General features: G+C 39.3%; 1 protein-coding gene across 4 annotated transcripts in view; it reads right to left on the bottom strand.

Moving 5' to 3' along the window:
* The window catches only part of CBX5 (chromobox 5), a 36,260-nt gene that overhangs the window by 8,925 nt on the left and 7,080 nt on the right, over nt 1–20,255 (bottom strand). The window contains exons 1-4 of one of the 4 annotated variants that reach the window (XM_032420449.1): nt 11,296–11,403; nt 9,312–9,489; nt 4,503–4,689; nt 1,165–1,265 (exon numbers count right to left, since the gene is read on the bottom strand). In XM_032420449.1, coding sequence (XP_032276340.1) covers nt 1,165–1,265; nt 4,503–4,689; nt 9,312–9,448 — 425 coding nt within the window. In that variant the 5' untranslated portion in view covers nt 9,449–9,489; nt 11,296–11,403. The other 3 variants (XM_032420450.1, XM_032420448.1, XM_032420451.1) reach the window with 3 other exon arrangements.

Raw genomic sequence — 20,255 nt, 5'->3', positions numbered from 1 at the left:
AACAATGGTTTGGAATAATAAGTAAACAGAAACTTAAATCCACAACAGTACTCACGTAAGGAAGAATAAGAATGTAAAATATAGCCACTAAAATGAAATGTAGGAATTAGCTGCAAATTTCAATTATCCAAGTTACAAACGCTCTACTACCACATATAACAAAAAATCTAGCCAGTCCCTTAACCAGTATTCCAAACCGAGAAAAAAAAAGTATTTTAAATTAAAATTCCACTGAGATGTGAGCAAAGACAACTATCTCCTTTTCTAGAAAACGGAGATGTTTAATTCATAGAGGTATTATGGGTGAGGAGAGGTGGGGAAAACACACAGCTCAGATCAGACACTCAAATTTGGACTGTGGTGGGAAAAAAAGCTAGTTAATACGTGAATGTAAATCGTAAGTAACACATATGGCTGAGTGGGAAAAGCAGTCAATACAGCTCCTTACTTCTGACAGAGTATAATGATTCTTCAAATCTAGGCTTCTGGGTAATTTACCAGCAAAATTTCGATCAGATAAAATATTAAACCTTTTGATTCTACGACTTTAAGGTAAATTAGCTTCCTCAGTGGCAATGCAGCACGAAGCCTCTATTTAGAGACCAAACTTAAGTCACAAGCCCAGAACACTTGGAAACAGAGAGGTAGTGAGGGTCACACCATAAATCACCCTGTCTTTAAGAAACCAAACTGAGGGAAGTAACTACCCTTTCCTCTAAGAGACATCCCCTCCACCGAATGAAGTAACTTACACTTTGCTAGTATTAGTCTTAATGCTTTTTGTTGAGATTATTCAGTTGTTTTGATCCTCAGTGATGGCAAAAAGCCTCACTCAACTCCTATCTCATGGCCACAGGCTCGTGGTCTGACGGTAAATGATTCAGAACTGTGTAAATAAATGGTTAGGTCATGTCTATATGTATCCTACCTCAAAGCTACCTTAGGTATTGGTGCTAAAATAATTTGGCTTAATACCAAAGCTTGAGAATGTCTTAAATCCACTCCCAACCCTAATTTCCATTAATACTAACAGGTGATATCAGCCAAAGATCCTTGACAATCGAAATTCTTAGTTGGGGAATACTCCATCTTCCCTATCTTCCATACAAATTCAAGCCACTGGCAAAGAAACACAACTGTACAGTGAGGCCCAATCTCTCTCACCATTTCATTAGGAACATTAAATCGCCACAGGAATCTGTCGCCCCAATGATCTTTTCTGGTTCCAGTCCTCTCTCAAAGCCCCGAGCGATATCATTGCTCTGCTATAAATAGAAGATAAAGAAAGGTTACAGCTTAGAGAAGAGTAAAAAATACCCAGTTTCTCAGTTCAACAAAGCACCATCTAAGTTCATTTTTGTCACCAATTCAAAAAATTCTTAGAACTTAAGAAATACAGTACTGGGCCAGCCAGTGACAGTGACGCCAAGAAATATTTTTTAAGAAGACGCAGTTGTTCTTCCAGTACTCCTTCAAGGATGAGCAGCGGCCCCTAAAACTCATAGTCCTTAAGATATTCTGGAGGCATCATCTAAGGACTCATCTAGCCCTCTAATCTAATCTCCTTGATAGTATGAATTGACTACCCCTAAATTGTTGCTTCCAAGATGATAAACAAGTCCATGCTTACCCGAACTAAACCCTTTTTCATTTTATAAACTTCAAATATACCAATCTTAATTTTTTTTAGACATTTAATTTACCTTAACCTTTACCAATATTTTTAATACTTCTTTCACACAGTCGTCTACATTGATGAAAGAACAGAGGTAAGAATGATTCAAGGCAGTACCATAAAACAGCAAATTTCTTTCAGAGCTCATGTACTGCAATACCCACACACTTGGGAGAAGAGGCCCTGGTCTGTGCCTATCCCCTCCTGATGTGGATGAGTTGTTAGCATTAGAGAACAGAACTGGACAGTGACTTAAAACAAACTGGTAATTTTCTTGGAGATTATTCAAACTTGGTCAAATGCAATCATGCCATTGAGACAGGAGCACAAAGTCCGATTCAGGTGTGATGGCACTGGTGAGAGCAAAACAGTGACATTTTAGACAAACCAGGTAATTTTAAAGACCTTATTATGGAAAATAATGCAAACTTATCTAGTAGCAACATAAAAAAGATTTAGTAAGACTGCCCAAATGAACTAAATCTCTGATGTCTGATTTTCATAATAATCTCTTTGATCTGACATTCACCCTGCTTTTTTCTGAGAGAAACAAAGTATTCAGGATCCAGGTGGTCCCCAGAGATACCAGAACCCACACTGGGAAGGAAATTCCATGCATGGATCAGGGGAGATACTGACTCAAAAACACAGCCTCTTTTGGGGGCGCTTAAGGGGAGGAGGTTCCCAGATGTGCACACAGCTGCTCACAGCTGGAATGCTGGCGCAAGAACTGAGTCGTAAATCATAGCTGGTGGCTGAAAACAGTTTGCCACATAGAGAGGGAAGGGAAGAAAAATGTTCAAGCTGCTGAAAAGGAGCCGGGGCGAGGAAAATGCTAAAATCATCACACAGGCAGTAATCTTAAATCAGGCATATAATGCCGACTAACAAATTTCTTCTGCAGTGGTCTAAAGAAAGAAACGCAATCCCCTCCTGTACCTTTAAAACATACAATCACCTATCTTCCCGGCTATCCACCTGACAGCCGCCAGCACTGCTGAGAATGCTGCCAGGGGCCCCAGATGAACATTACAAGGGATGTGTGGGGGTTGTTTTCAAGGTCAGCAGCATCAGAACCTGTCCTAGGAACGAAACTCTCTATGCTGGCCAGTAGGTCTAAAGCCAGACTGCTCCTTTTCGAAAGGACAGAAACCTTAGGTTGAGGAAATACACACTGTATGTCACCAATGGTTAGTCACAAGTCTTCTGCTGTGCTGTTTTTTGGTCTCTTTAGTTAGAAAATGAATCAAATGACAAAAGCCAGAATACAAAGGACTAAGAAAAAAGAAAAAAGAAAGAAAGAACGAAGTCTTAGCTCCTTAAGAGAAGGGAAGGCATTCTCAAATTCCTTATCAGTACACTGTATCATAACGATAAACACACCAGAATAGAGTGGTTTTAAAAATAAGGTTGTAAAAAATAAAATTAATCAGGGAAACAAATAAGGAGAAAGACACAAACCTAGAGTCCACTTTCACTTGTAGCCTCCAATCTTTCACTCTTATTTCAATTCTTTTTGGAATGCTGATCTCCCATTTTCTCTATCACTTGTGTAAGTCTTTTAAAATACTGATGCCTAGGGCCCAACCCACAGAAATCTGAATTTAACTAGTCTGGGGTGTATCTTGGGTAAAAGGTCTTTTTTTTTTAAAGCCCCCCACCCCACCCTGATGACTCTAATGTGCAGCCAGGGCTGAGAACTAATGTTCCAGAAAGGTGGATATCAAGTAGAATGAAGATAAATAGAGACGCTTATGGCTGTGATGCTAGAAGATTCAGAAGTGGACTTATGCTTTTATTTTATTAAACGTTAAGGGTATGATACATCCTTCACCACAAAAGGCTTCATAACCTTGGAATAAATGAAAGGAATGGAAGCTGGGGGGGGGGGTAGCGTGTGTGTCTATGTGTGTACACAGATGGAAAAGATACAGATGAAAAAAGAGGCAAGAGCAGTGTTTATGCTAGTTACTTGAGAACTAAAGATCAGTAGAATTAAAGCAACTACATCAAACCAAAATTTCATAAGCATACTTTTCAAACTGAACAATAAGATTCAAAAACAAGATGAAAATTTATTTGGAATATGTAGAAATAATAAAATCAAAAGAGAATACACATGCCACTGGACCGTACACTTTAAAATGGTTAATTGTGGGGCACCTCGGTGGCACAGTCAGTTGAGCTTCCCACTCTTGGTTTCCACTTGGGTCGTGATCTCAGGGTCCTGAGATCAAGCCCCACGTTGGGCTGTTTTCGGGGGGAACACAGAGCTGTGACTCTCTCTTCCCTCTCCTTCTGCCCCTCCCCAACTACATGCAGGCACGCGCTCTCTCTCTCAAATAAATAAATCTTTAAAAAAATAAAAACAAAAAACGAAAACGGTTAATTTTATGTTATGTGAATTTCACATCAATTTAAAAAGGCAAGAGAATATAAAAGTTTGAAAGTGCTCTTTGAAACAAAAGGAAAAAAGTAGTAAACATTTTAAAGCCCTTTTCTACCCTTAAAAACATCACCAAGTCCCTCCCTTGCTAAGATAACTTAGCTGCCTATTTATGGAGAAGACAGGGAGCTGCCTGTTTTACAGTGACTTAATTTTGCTACTTTAACACAATTCAGTGAAATATATAGTACATTTCTCACGCAGCCAGGAGGGGGCGCTGTAGTTAATCAACATACCTCCTTGGAAGCTCTTTTGTTCACAACAATTTACCTTGCAGGCCACCCTTAGAACTGAAACCACCAAAATACCGCTTGCGGGGTAGGAGGGGTGCAGCAAGAGGCAAAACAACTGTTTGTGCGAAAAGGGGGGAAAGAAGCTTACCTCTCTCTTTTTTTTGGATTTGATATCATCAGCATTGTTCGAGAAATTGGATTTCCTCTTGTTACTTTCTGACTTCTCCCTGGGTTTGTTATTTTCACCCTCCTTCATCTTCTTATACTTTTTCATAAACTCAGAAATTAGTTCAGGGCAATCCAAATTTTTCTCGGGTTCCCAAGTATTGTGCTCCCTGGGCACAAAGAATGGAAAAAAAAAAAAAAAAAAAGGAAAAGAATGAGGGGGAAAAAATCCAGCGCTTTCTTTTAAAGAAGACAAGTAGGCAAAAGAAAAAAAAACCTACACTTAAAAGAGATAACAAATTTGATCCTAGGAATTTAGCCAAGAGAAATGAAAAAAATATATCCACAAAGAAACTTGCATACAATTACTTACAGCAGCATTTTAACAGCCAAAGACAGAAAACAATTCAAATGTCCATCAACTTGTGAATGGATGAATAAATGTGGTATATCTATACAGAATACTATTCAGCAACAAAAGGAACACAATACTAATTAATACATGCCACAACATGAAAGAATCTCAAATATAATATGCTAAGAAACCAGATGCAGAAGACTATATATTGTCTGATTCCATTTATATGAAACGTAGGAAAGACACACTTAGAGACAAAATGTAGGATTGGGATTAACTACAAACGAGCTCCAGGGAATCTGGGGAAATTATGGATATATTCTAAAACTGGAGTAATGTAATGGTTGACAACTCTCTGAATTTACTAAAATTCATTGAATTGTATACTTTCAATGAATGAATTTTATGGTATGTAAATTATACCTCAATACAGTTTTTTAAAACTCAAAATATGAATTCTGCTTTATAAAATAATGTGATTCCATATATATAATCATCTAATCAAATCCTGAGAGAATAATGTAACAAAGCATGCACCCCCAGTTATCTTAAACATGTTACTTATATTCTGAAGAAATGTCAATAAATTATTGGAAGATTGGAAGTAACTGTTAAGAAAAAAGGTATAAGGGCTTAAATCATTAGAATACTGGCAAACAGTAAGGAGAAGACTCAAAAGTGGGATTTGGGGGGTGCCTGGGTGGCTCAGTCGTTAAGCGTCTGCCTTCGGCTCAGGTCATGATCCCAGGATCCTGGGATCGAGCCCCGCATCGGGCTCCCTGCTCCGCGGGAGGCCTGCTTCTCCCTCTCTCACTCCCCCTGCTTGTGTTCCCTCTCTCGCTGTGTCTCTCTGTCAAATAAATAAAATCTTAAAAAAAAAAAAATTTCACTAAAAAAAAAAAAGAAGTGGGATTTGGAGTACATTAATTCAATGCTGTAGATTCAAGTCTACTGTTACCAGGTAGTCAAAATACATTTTTATATTAATAAAAAAACCCAAACTGAATAATTGAGCCTAATTAAACTTGAATCAAGGGAGTCCTATTATGAGGAAAACAAACAGTTATTATTCACAAAGTTGTTCTCTATTCCTGGAATGGGTTTTGGAAAACCAAACTACCAACTACAATCACAAGCTTATGGAATCAAAGCATGAAATATACCTCCATGGGAAAAACCAGGCCAGGCATCCTCTTCACTCCTAGCCAGTGGCAAAGGTTCTTTTGGTTAAATAGTAAGGACTAGTTTATATTAAAGTACATCTGAAAATATATCATAGAAACAGTTTCTACAATCCTTTCATTGAGTTGAGAAAAAATTATTTAATGTATGTAATATCCATTTTAAATATTTTATTTTGGTTTTTAAATAAGGTATCTTTAAGATGGGCATGGTTTGAATACACGCCATAATAACTAGACTCAAATAAGAAGCAGAATAATGGAAAAAACTGATATTTACTCTAGATTTAAAACTTTCTGCAAAAAGAGCTTGAGAATGAAACAAGATTTATTTCGAAATCATCTGAGGTAAAACTAGAAAAGCCTCTCCTTCACAGCTCTTCTTTCGGCAAAAGACAAAAAAACAAAAAACCTCATACAGTAACTTTCCCCCAAATCCACAAACCATATAGTTTTCTATCCCAGAAGAAATGAAGACACAAAAAGCGAGAGGTGCGCCAATACTGTAACACAAGCAAGCAGACATGGAGGGAGAGGAGCGAGTCTCTACTGGTAGCAAGGAAAGCCAGTCCTATAATGGGATTATCTCTTTTCCTACCATACTGGTATTGCTGCTTCTACAACAACCAATTTTCACCCAAAAGACAGCATGGTCTAATTTAAAGAGTCTGGGCATTCGGGCCAAAGAAATCTGATGCTAGGGGCTCCTCAATGGCTCAGTCATTAAGCGTCTGCCTTCGGCTTGGGTCATGATCCCAGGGTCCTGGGATCGAGCCCCGCATCGTGCTCCCTGCTGAGCAGGGAGCCTGCTTCTCCCTCTCCCACTCCCCCTGCTTGTGTTCCCTCTCTCACTGTGTCTCTCTCTGTCAAATAAATAGATAAAATCTTTAAAAAAAAAAAAAAGAAATCTGATACTAGGTCCTTGTGCCAGCACTTACCAGTTACGCTATCTTCGGCAAATGGCTTCGCTAACTTCCTCATCTGTAAACTGAAAATACCTCTAAAGACTGTTATGAGAATGAAAGAAAACACATGGGGTAGAAGAATCTGACCACTGCCTAACAAGCAGTAGGTACTTAGTTCCAGACAATCCTAATAGGGCAAAATTTGTCCCTGTCTTTAATGAAATCCTGGGCATTTCCGAGAAAGTAAGGACAGTGCTTTAATTTACCTACCTCAAACTTTCTTTCCCTCTTTAATCTATGTAAGTTACCAGTAACTCAAATACAGATATAGTCTCAAGTACCTTCAAAACGACCAACAATTTCCAATGGTGATTCAAAAGGGCCCAATAAACACCCTTAAAATCTCTCAATGTTATTTTAATTCCTATTTCTAGGTCTCTCAAACTCATAATTTCTCATCTCTAAAGGATGCGGTGATACCATTCCTCTTCGGAAATACGGAGGGCATATTCTGATTGCTGTGCTACCCACATTTAGTGCTCTCTGTGCTAGAGATGCTAAGCATCCTGTAGTGCGTGCACTGTCCCACCTAAAATGCCAAAAGTGCTCCAAATGAGAAACGATAATTTCTGTAATGAAATAACCTTAAGTATGTTCCAAAGGCTCCTGATTCAGACTGTCCAAAGGTACTGCCAAAATTTGAACCTTTTAGTACATTTAAGTCCTACACTTTAAAACTGGGATGTTCAATGTGCTAACTACTAGCCACATGTGGCTAACTGAACACTTGAAAATGTGACTAGTGTGAACTGAGATGTGCTATAAAATGTAAAATACACATGAGATTTTTAAGACTTAGCATGAAAAAAATAACGTAAAATATCTTAATTTTCATACTGATTAATGTTGAAATAGCACTTTGATATACTGTATTAGATAAATTATTAAAATTCACTTTTCTTTAACGTGCCACCAGAAATGTAAAATTACCCATGTGCCTTGCATTATATTTCTATTCCACAGCCACTCCAAGAAGCCTACACCAGTTCCTACCAGTGCATTGGGGTTCTGGAAAATCCATTCTTTGTTATCAGGCATCCTGAGAAGAGAATTAATCAAAAACTGAGGCAAGCGGCGCCTGGGTGGCTCAGTCGTTAAGTGTCTGCCTTCGGCTCGGGTCATGGTCCCAGGGTCCTGGGATCGAGCTCTGCATTGGGCTCCCTGCTCTGCAGGAGGCCTGCTTCTCCCTTTCCCTCTCCCCCTGCTTGTGTTCCTGCTCTCGCTAACTCTCTCTGTCAAATAATAAAATCTTTAAAAAAAAAAAAAAAACTGAGGCAAAATGTCCACCGATCACACATATTTCACCTTTCAAGCTACCTCCCTCTGTGCTTCAATGTGTCTAGGTCTATCTATTCCAAGGAAAAAGAATAATCACCTTTAGCACTTCAGCCTAAAGCCAATGACTTCTTAACAGACATTCTAGTCAATACTTCAGTATCATTCTTAAAGCTCATTGACTTTTAAAAAAAGGGTTTTAAAGGTCTTCAAAAAAACAAAAACAAAAAGCCAGACAGATTAAAGTAACTGCAGAAAGTAGGTGGTGTGTATCTGAGTGTTCACTCAATTTCTTTTGCCTCGGCTGTAGATTTGAAATTAAAAAGATAAATACCAGGAGGGAAAAAAATGTGGCCTCAGATTTAAGTTTCTCATTAAGATGAGTCCTTCACCCTAGGTCACTTTTGAGATCCAAGGATCATTTTGGAAAGCTATGGGCTATGGAATGGATGACTTCTGCTTAAATGTATATATTTTAGCTTAGTTATATCCAAAAGAATATTAACAGTAACAGTTTATACTTTTTATTTTTAAGTAATCTCTACACCCAACATGGGGCTCGAACTTACAACCCGAGATCAAGAGTCACATGCTGTACCAACTGGGCCAGCCAGGTGCCCCAATAACAGTTTATATTTACACTGAGCTTACCTGTCAGACTCTACATATACCCAACATCTCTATGACAAGTACTATTTCCTATTCCTATTTTACTGAGGAGGAAAAAGATTAAGGAACTAAACCAAGGTCACCTAGCTCATAAGAACAAGAATCTGGACCTAAGCAATCTGGCTCCACATCTATGCACCTAACCAATTCATTATACTGTCTCCCAAAAGCATTATCATTAGAAGACCAGCTCCAAGGGAGACTCTGTTTAGCTTATTGCTGCATCTTCTGACTCAGAAGGAGCGCAGGTGAGGAGAGAAAAAGACAAAGATGGCAGTGGCTCATGAGGAAGGAAACCAAGAGTCCACCTCTGTAGAGTCCTAAGGCCTAAAGAAGGCACTTACTCAGAAAAGCCTTTCCACTTCAGTAGATATTCCACTTGCCCCTTAACTACACGCCTGTCTAGCACCTTCTCGACGACATACTCCTCCTCATCCTCTGAAGAAGAACTGTCAGCTGTCCGCTTGGTTTTCTTTCCCATGTCGCACGCTGTTCCACCTGAAGGACTAAGGCCACCGGTTCCTGCAAAGAGGAAGATCAAAATGATCAGAATCCATGCAAGGACTTAAAACTTTGTCTCTTCTTGATGGAATGCAGGGGGTATAACACAAAGTTGCCATGTACCCTTCTCTTGAGTCTTGAAGCATTCTTACAGATGGTTCCTAAGCATGTAAGAAAAAAATGGTCAATCCCCACTTTCCCAAATACACCTTTTACTTCAGCTCACAAGACCAAAATCATTATTATATACACAACTAACTCCTCTAATTTCAGATTCCAAAAGACAAGTGGTGTGGTATGTTACTCCCGGGTACTTCTGTGAATGTTAAAAAGCCAGGATCTCAAAGAAATGCAGAAAACTACCAGTTAAAAGAACAGTGACAGAATTAAAATCTTACCTATAAGGTGAATAAAGTTCTTCATAAAAATGAAAAAAGCCCCAAAATGTAACCTTCCTCTGCTCTGAGGATCTTGACTAGTCTCTTAGCACAAAAAGGCCTGCTCAGGCATCTTTCACCACTGTCTTCAGTGACTTGGTTTATCTTTCTCTTAAACAAACTGAGCTTGTCCCTACAGAGCATCCATCAGTTCACAAAAGCAAGGCTAGGATCTCAGATACACTAGGCCTCCTTTTTCATTTTGGGATGGGAGAGAGACAGGGAGAAAAAAAAAATTTTTTTAGTCCAAAAAATAAAAATTAGTTACTGGATTGTTCAGTAATTCTCATGGCTCAACTAATCCAAATGGTTAAGGAGGTACCTCTCTTAACTGGAGTTGACTTTGGGCCAAAGGAAGAAGAGAAGGAAAAAGAAGTCTGGCCCCAAACTCACATCAACACGAAGCCTCAAAACACAGAGGAACCATTCATAGGCCCAAGGAAAGCTGAAGCAAGGCAACACAAATGGAAATTGAGTTAAGCTCAGAAATATGCACAACCAGGGGGTACTCAACTCAGAATCTAGTTTTTAAAATTCCCACATTGTTGTTTCCATAATCACTTTTAAGAATTCTTCTTTATCCATGTTAAATGGTGCCTACAGTCTGGATTATAGAGTAGCAGGGAACTGTTTTCTTAGCTGAACTCCATTTTTATTTTTCTGTAATCTTAAAAGATTTTTTTCAGCACTCTCTAAAAATATTTCCATCCTGACTAGAAGACAACTCCCAGGAACAGGGAAGGCCACTACTAATCTCAGAATTGTGTTCAAGTCAAGTAGCATAAAAAGTTGCATTTATCAATTTAGTTCAAGTTAGCAAAATTTAAGGAATTATTCCAAGAACATCTAGTTGGAAGCCATATCTCCAGAACCTATTAGCAATAGGTCTGCCCACCCAAACAACTGTCTGTACCCATTACTGCCCTGGAAAAAAAACTTAAGTTTTTATTAAAGTACTTTATTTGGAAGGGGGGGGGGGGGGGGAATGCAGACAAGAGTTTGAAAATAATTTTTCCATGAATTTAGAAGAGAGTCCTAAGCTTCAAGAAAAAAAATCTTATTTATTTAAAATAAAAACAGCCTCCGACCTCACCAGAGACAGGAAATGTCATATTCCAGGGAGAGTACCCCACCCCCACCCCCACTCACCTTGGAATTTCCGGGAGCTGAGCAGTTTAGGTCAGAGCGCTGGGGTTAAAACCAGCCCCGGGTTAGATGCATGCAGTTAAGCATTGTGGCTATGGCCTCCCCTGCCTCACGAGGAAAAACAAGGATTTACATATGTGTTCTTCAGTTTGAGGGAGGAAAGAGAAAAATCTCCCTTTATACCTTCATGCAGAAGAGGAGCCCCAAAGGTAGAAGATGAATGGGGGTTCCCTCCTTTACCTACCGGATCGCCCCAGTCCTTTCTTTCCCTCTGGGCTAACAGGAGGGGCCTCCCCTCCCAGGTCTGGGGCTTGGCGGGCTGGCAGCTCCCCCGCCCCCACCCAGCTGCCTGGGAGCCACTGCGCAGCTGTCCCAGCCCGTTGCCATGGCAACTGGCAGCCGTACTAGACTGGGGGGGGGGCGGAGAGGCAAACGGAAAAGTTAAAAGGCTTAACTTTCCTTTTCAGTGAAGACTGGGTGGAGAAGTTGGAAGGTACTCCCTTGGCCTCAAAGCTGAAGGCATTCAGAGCTCAAGGGAATTGGTTCTTGGGTTTTAAACCCAACACTGTATTCCTCTAAGAGCACTGGGAATTAATCAATAGCATTTTAAGATCATGTAACAGGATTATAGCTTAACTGGAAGGGGGAAGGGAAAAGCCAGGTCCCTCTACAACAGGATCCGTACAAACCACTCACCCCTAACCCAGCCCACCAGAAGCACTTTAAATAAGGCCTTTTCTACCATCTGTCACTGAACAGTTAATTAAAATTGCTTGGGGGATGGGGGGGATAGGAGGAAAGGGGGGGAAGGGAAGTATTTCAAGATACTATACAACTTTCCTTCTTTGGGGGATTACTAGATACTGAAACAGAATCCAGACACTTGAAGCACCAACAAAGAACCTGTCCACTGAAATTACAGGTAGAAAAAAGTGTATTCCTTAAGTAGTTTTTAAAAAGAGAGGGGAGAGCAGTCCAGTCACAACCATTATTGTTGAATTAAAACCACTTTTCGGGGTGCCTGGGTGGCTCGCTCAGTCAGTTAAGGGTCTACCTTCTGCTCAGGTCAGGGTCCTGGGATCAGGCTCCCTGCTCAGCGGGAAGTCTGCTTCTCCCTCTCCCTCTGCCCCTCTCCCCACTCCTCCCCACTTACGCTCTCTGCTCTCTCAAATAAATAAAATTAAAAAAAAAAAATCAAAACACTTTTCATTAGTTGTTATTGTAATGTTATGAAACAAATTTTTAAGTAATTACTACCTACCCGAAGCATTAATATATAATAATTTAAAACTCCATATATCAATAATCCCTAATACTTGAAAAAAGGAGGACTGAGATAAAGAGAAGAGCTACTTAGAGACTTACAGTCCCATAAAGTTTCTTTTCTCCTGGCCCTAAAGAACATTTTGGAGAGCTCTAAAGCCCTCCTCTGCTTTACAATTCAGGTCTTTAGAGCCAGAGGTTGCTGCCATAGGAGAGTAAGAAAAAGGGACAATCAAAAGCAAAGATCCCAACTGGGGAAAAGGTGGAGAATAGTGATTATTTCGGTTATCAAACAGAAGTAATCATAGGGTATGAGAGTAGACAGTTTTTAACTACAGAAGATTTCCTCAAATTTGAATGTACCTGTCAGAAAATCTCTGGGTAAAACTGCCTTTTTGGACTCTTCCTAACTTTTTAATACTTTGTGTAGTTAAGGGATATAAAAACAATGCTAAAGGAATTAGATCAGGGTTCTCACTGTGTGATTAACTTGCTATGTGTGACCTTGAGTAAATAATTTGAGATCTAACCCCAGAATCACTAAAATGGGCCAAATCCCCACTGCCTACCTCCTAGGGAAACAGTGAGTTTAAATAGAGACCAAAAAGCTGGTAAGTCCCCCCAAAGAGAAGCTTTTGTAAAAATATAGGGCCAAATACAACAGCAGCAGGAAATATGTGACCTTCCAAATTCCTAAGCTGTTAAACCCTATCACACGAAGTTAACTCCTGCAGCTCAAAATATTACTAGACAGCAACAAAGAAGGAAAAGTATCTTTGTTAACTAGGTACAGGTAAACTAATAAAAGCTTCAGAGAATAAGCAGGTACATTCTCTCTTAAGGGTAAAATACTTATTCTTACTCCTTAAAACTCAGAAAAGCATTGGAGATGGCAGTATGAAAAGACTAACAGTAATTCTGTGAAGAGATAAAGAATGACAGCAACATTAGTATTTTAGTAAAACCTTTCAGAAAAAAAAAAATGTGAAATCAACAAGAAGGACAAAAATATTCTGGTGTCTACCCCCCCTCCCTAAAACATCCGGAAATAATGTCAGATCAATTTCCTCCTTCCCACTCTTTAAGAACTGCCTAAAAGGGCACACAGCTAAGGTCTCTTTCTCTTTGGGAAATGGGTTTTGTAACAGCTGACAAATCAAATTGGGCCTGATGCCAGGAGTCAGAGTCCAACCATAATATTCTGTAAAGAATGGCACGCAACTGTCTTATAAATCTCCTGGACAGTCACAGATCAGAAGCTGGCAAGGATGACGACATAGTTCTGATGGAATGTGTCTTATCTTAACCTTGAAGTTACAGATCTGCTCAGGAGCAGCAGTAAGAAATGAGAAATGCACTCAGACATCGGAGGGAACATAATTCTCTTTTAGACAGTGCGACCCAGTGTATTAGGGTCAAATGAAACACAAAGCCAGACGGACAATTTAAGGGCTAGAGCCTGTACCAGATAAAGCATCAAGACTGGTGGTTCACGCTGAGCTTGAGAGGAGGGAGCGTTCAAGTATGAGAAATGAGACATGGCTGGCAGGATGATGGAGTGATTAAGGTAGAATCCCGATACCATGAATAAGGAAGAGAGGATGAGCCTCTGAGCGCAACCCTATCCTTGTAGAAATCTCCATAGGAAGGGGTGAGCAGCTTCTCAAGTTTCTAGAGTCTTTCAGGCATTAACAGCTCTCAGCCCTTTCTTGACTATACACAGTAACTCTCTGGTAAAGGCATCAACTACACACAGATTCCAGCAATTTAATTGCCCATCCGGACATGAGAAAAGAGAAGGCCCCACCAACCGTTCATATCAATGACACAAGGCAAATTCACCTTATAGGCCTCTGAGTGCTGGGCAAAAAAACCCCTAAACCAGGGATCTGGTGAGAAGTCAGCCTTGGAAAAACATCAAAGAGCTTTGTGGTCAGGCCCAGGCAGAACCCACATTCCAAGTCGATGACAGAAGACTTCTTTAACAGATAAATCTTCCAGGAAAAAAAAAAAAGGAAGAGGTGAGGAAGTGAAGCAGAAAGAGAAGAAGGACCAAAAAATCCCACTCATTATAAGGGTTTAAAAAAAAATGCGTAAGAAACTGTCAGTCCCCAGAAGTTAAAGAAGCCATTAGAGAAAACTGGGGCAATCCAGAACAACAGAGGTAATGGTTAGCTATTTGCATTTATCAATCCTGGATTCACAGAATCGCCCACATAGGGTTTCTGGGATCTGTTTGTCCAGTTCAGGCTTTGCTCTAGTCCCTCCAGTCACTACTTGGCAATGCCAGCTGTCTTGGTGGCTTTTCTTAGATCTTGGTGTAGCACATTTTATTTTCATCACTACTTACGAGCAAAAGTATATATACAACATAATTCTAAATCTTTTTCTGAGCTTGCTTTGTATTTTTAAAAAAGTAATGAAAACCAACTGGTAAATTGCCTCAGTGAACCACCCACTGAACTATTTGAAGGTGGTAGTCAGACCAAATGTCAAAACACATAATCAGTGAGCTCTCTGTTCATTTTAGAGTTTCTTTTTTCTCCCCCCACAAAGATTTTATATTTAAGTAATCTCTACACCCAATGTGGGGCTCAAACTTACAACCCCAAGATAAAGAGTCACATGCTCTTCTGAGCCAGCCAGGCACCCCTATTTTAGAGTTTCAATATAAAATCTATAAGCCCAGTAAGAAGGCAAAATCCTCCAGAAAGAAAGCCTCCAGAAAGAGGGGAAAGGGGTGAGGGCATATGCAAAGCTCCCTATCACATGTATTAATTAAATATGCTGCGGTTGGGTGACTTCAGTTGGCCCAGGCTTGAGAAATTCCCATTTCTCCCCAATGGGCTTTGGGAAAGTTAGTGGCTTAAATGAAGATTAGTCAGTCAGATGCAGCATTGTCTTCAAGGCGTCCTCTATATAGCCTATTGTAATAAATAAAACAGATGAAAAGAAACCAAATTTACAGAACCGTTTTAATCTGGTCTATATTCTTTGTTCTTTACGGATCTAGAAGCACCAATGATTTTAAGTTTGTAACACATACAGCATAAAACTAAAATACCCTCTATAAAGATGTTTTCTCTATTAGATTTATGATTTCCAAAGTATTAGCCATGTGGCATTTTAACAAAAACACAGCATAGAGATACACATTACAGCTGTCCTGGCTGTCTCAGGTTTTGTTAAATGGGTTGATAACTATCACTCCACCTCCACCAAAAGCTCATGAGCACCCAATTCAAGAGGAGTTAAAAGCTTTTTAAATGTCTATTTAAGAGACTGGATTAGGGAAGAGTTGAGGAGGAAGATTAACTATGGTCGTTAACACCCCTATCATTAACAAGCCACATATAGACAACACAAACTTTATTAATAGAAAGGAGTGTGGAGAGAGGAAATGCTCTCCGTTTGGCTAGTGCAACTCCAGTTTTTGATTCTTTAAAAATCAGGCCAAGGCACTGCCTCATCCAGTCACAGAATTATTCTGGGGCAAAGTATCCTGTTTGTTGATTATCTAAGCCTCCTGCTCCAGTGAGCAAGGGAGTAAAGGGCCTTTTGTTCTTTTAGATTAAAACATATACATCATAAACAGAGATAAAGGCTGCCTTATAAATTTTATTCAGCTGTACTCTCCTCCAAGCTCTGACCACCACTAAAAAATATAAACGAATGTGTACTATAGCAATTCTCAGAACTGCTTAAAAGTTATCAGTCTGGTTCACTGGCATATTTAGCAGTAACACGCACAAATTCTTGATGTCTCATTACAAGATCACAATCCCAGAAAATAATTTCATATGGGATTTTTTCCTTTATTAAAATCCACTGAATTTCTTCTCTCAAGTGTCAGTCTTCTTTAAATTTAGTTAGGCCACACCTAAACCCATCACTGGGCAAGGTTAGATATCCAATTGTTCCAAGATTTATGAGAAAGTAGAATTTGGCACCACTGTGGGCAAATGTCTTCCAGATGGTGCTTTCCAACAACTTTGTCCTTGCAATGTACTGAACTCCTCTTAAGGCACCACAGTCTCAGGTGGGTGTTACTCTCATACCCACTCCTCTCTTAATTAAATGTGATGATGCATGAACGAGTAGATCCAGTCACCTTTCATGAAGAACCTGGCAATTTTACCATACATAAATCTTAAGAAATATGGGTTATAGCAATGTTGGAGTAGTTACTATGAATCTTGGGTTTTTAGATACCACTTTGGCAGAGCATGTTCACAAAATATGGAAGGGTTAAGAGAGATGAAGTATCCACCCCCAACTAAAAGAACAGTCATATTTTTCAAACAGCCATAAAATTAAGACATGGTGCTTATCTGCCAGCATCCAGCTTGTACAGATTTTGGACATCAGCAGCTTAAGGGTTACAAAGACCCCTCCAGGTTACTCTAACAAATCCTTTAAGGAAAAGCCTCTGCTATACCAGACAATTTATGCTCTCTCATAGCCTTAGAGAAGACATTCAAGAGACATAAAAATTAATTTGCATAACCATAAACTAAAATCTCTAAAATATCTCTAATTTAACTGTTGAGATGCTATAATTTAAGGCAATATGCTAAAATTTGATTAATACATGCTGACAAAAAAAGAAGTTTTTATATAATTGGAGTTAGATATCTCAGACTGTAAAACTCCATGGAGTAAAAGAGAGCATTCCTTCAACATATGGCATAATTCTGTGCTTTGCCATTACCTTGGTATATTAGCAACATGAATTATATTGAAGTCATAGCCTACAATTTAGATAAATAAAATCAAGGCAGTGCTGAACTTTTTCCCATCCATGCAACGGTATCCTTGGCAGCTCCTTGGCCATCTATTATGATCCTGACCAATTTCTCTCTGTGGCAATTTAAAAGCTGTAAAAAAATACATAATGGGTGATGACAGGAGAAACAAACCCACACCAGAAATTATTGAACCTTGTAGGTCTTTGCAAGTGTCTCTATTGACATTTAAGTGTGAGTTACTATGCCACAATATCATAAAAGTGTGTTTTACACTTCAGATATATTGATAGTTAAATGCAAAGAAAGGCCACCACCAGATTAACGGCTAAAAGGGACAGCCAATCTCAGACCACCCAGCTCTTCCACTGAGCGTTCTGATGTGTTCCTTAAACCAAATAAGATGTTTCTATCTTTTTATCCGGGTTCCAACTGCAATCCTAATTTAAATCCTATGCTAAAGGGATGATTAACATTGCTATTCTGATCCTCGTTCTGGGATATTTATTGAGGGCTTGGTAAGTAAGTGTCAAGCATTGCATGGGCACTAAGTCTAACCCAGCCTTCAACTTAAGGGCTGAGGATTTTAACAATTTCTCCTTGGTGAAGTCAGCACTGGTTAGTCCTGTCCCCAAAGGCTGTTATAAAAAAGCTTCTAAAGAGGCAGCTTGTTAACAGTGGCAAAATCAGGACTAGGAATAAGGAGATGTGGTCCTCTCCCAATTAGGTAACTGAAAGATCAAACTAGCCAGTTCAGTTAATCTTAACGGTGTTATTTGCCCTACTTATCTCGTAAGTCTACTGTGAAGGGAAGAAAAAAACCTGGAAAACACTTTTAAAAATATAAAGGGGGGGTGCCTGGCTGGCTCAGTTGGTGGAGCATGTGACTCTTGATCTCAGGGTTGATCTCAGAGTTTGAGCCCCACCTTGGCTGTAGAGATTACTTAATAAAATCTTGGGGGGGCGCCTGGGTGGCTCAGTCGCTAAGCGTCTGCCTTAGGCTCAGGTCATGATCCCAGGGTCCTGGGATCGAGCCCCGCATCGGGCTCCCTGCTCCGCGGGAAGCCTGCTTCTCCCTCTCGAAATTCCCCCTGCTTGTATTCCCTCTCTCGCTGTCTCTCTCTCTGTCAAATAAATAAATAAATAAATCTTAAAAAGAAAAAAAAAAAAAAAATAAAATCTTGGGGTGCCTCAGTGGCTCAGTCAGTCGAGGGTCCGACTTGATTTTTGGCTCAGGTCATCATCTCAGGGTCGAGGGATAGAGCCCCGTGTCAGGCTCCACACTCAGAAGGGGGTCTGCTTGAGATTCTTTCTCTCCCTCTCCCTCTGTGCCCCCCCACCCCCACCCCATGGGCTCACCCTCTCTCTAGAATAAATCTTCAGGAAAAAAAAAAATCTTAAAACACACACACACACACACACACACACACACACACACAAAGGAATAGAAGTTTGCCTGATAATAGATGATGTTAAAAATAATGAATGCTTTAATTGTTCCTTCCTCACCTATTTTCTGGAAGAGTTTGTAGAATTGGTATCTCTCTTCCTTAAAGGATTGGTAAGGGGTGGGGGGAAGGTTTGGTGAAACTTACCAGTGAAGTCATTCAGGCCTGGAGTTTTCATTGGGGGAACATTTTCAACTACAAATTTCATTTCTTTAATAAATATGGAGCTAGTGAGGTTCTGTATTTCTTCTGAAGTGAACTTTGGCAGTCTGTCTTTCAAGGAGGTGATTCAATTCATCTAAGACACTGAATGCACTGGCACAGTTGTTCGTAATAGTCTCTTACTAGTTTTTCAATGTCTCTAGGATCAGTACTGATATCCCTTCTCTTATTCCTGATATTAGTCATTTGTGTCTTTTCCCCCCCGATCAGACTTGCTTGGTTTATTAATTTTATTGATCTTTTCAAAAACCAACTTTCACTTTCATTGATTTTCTCTATTTTTGTTTTATACTTCACCAACTACCTTCTGCTTTTATCTTTAGCATTTTCTTTCTGCTTAATTTGAATTTAACTTGCTCTTCTTTTCCTAGGTTCTTAAGATAGAAATGTAGGTCACGGACTCTAGACCTTTCTGCTTTTTTAAAAACTGAAGTATTTAATACTATAAAATTCCCTTTAAGCACTGTCTTAGTTACATCCCACAAATTTTAAGGTCATGTTATCGTTTTTATTCAGTTCAAAATATTTTCTAATTTTGTGATGTCTTTGATCCATGGGTTACTTATAAACGTGTTAATATAATTATAAATGTATATATTTCAGTTCCATCGTTTTTTCTTTCATGTATTTTGAAGTTTTATTATTAGTTGTGTAAAATCTAGGGTTCTTGTGTCTTCTTGATGAATTGATCCCTTTATCATCTAATCTGGTGTTAGCTATCTGCCCTACCTACCTCATGTCTGTTATGGAAAAAGAACAAAAAAACTCTTTGGAAAGTATGCAGCAAACAGAAGGTAAGATGTCTGATGATACAGGAAGTTAAAATAACTTTAATAAATGTTCTGAACTATCTGTAAGTTATATCTATGCTTGTTTCCAACTACTCATATAAATGGGGTCTGCCGATGTTTTATCAGATCCTTACATGTAATTTATTGTTGTGAAATACTGAACAAGTTAGCAGTATATTACCCTCCACAACTCCCTGTGAGGTAAGTGAGTCTTACTGATTTAGGGATGAGAAAGAAGGTACATGGAGTTCAAGGATCTGCCTCAGAAACCAAACTTAAGATAGATTTCCCAGCCTGTTGGTTGACCTCTTTAGCAGGGCATTTTATTCCGACATAATTATGCCTGCTGACTCAGATATGAACTTGCTTTATTCTAAGAAATGGAGATTATAATCAGAGAAATACTTGAATTCAATTTGGTTCCTCCTCCTCCTCTCCATGTAAGAAATAAATAATGAGAGTGTACTAAAAATTTGACCTTTGAATAGTCCTTTCAGCAATACCATCTCAACCCCATGTTTGGTAGTGTCGTTTCTAACAATGAAGTATGATGGAACAGGCACTCAGTTAAGTCTGAAGAGTAAGACTGCATGTGAAAAACTAGCTCCACAACCTAGTTGCAGGTAGGAAAATCCGTCACTGTTTAATTTTGACAAACTATTCTTACTGGAAAGGAAATCCAGACACAGTCCACAGCCTCATTAAGATGAGAGTGAAAAATGGCCCAACCTGTCC

The sequence above is a fragment of the Phoca vitulina genome, unplaced genomic scaffold (assembly GCF_004348235.1).
Source record: "Phoca vitulina isolate PV1807 unplaced genomic scaffold, GSC_HSeal_1.0 scaffold23, whole genome shotgun sequence".
In the NCBI taxonomy this organism is placed as follows: domain Eukaryota; kingdom Metazoa; phylum Chordata; class Mammalia; order Carnivora; family Phocidae; genus Phoca; species Phoca vitulina.
Note: the sequence above shows the minus strand (reverse complement) of the source record. Positions and strands in the feature narration are given on the sequence as shown.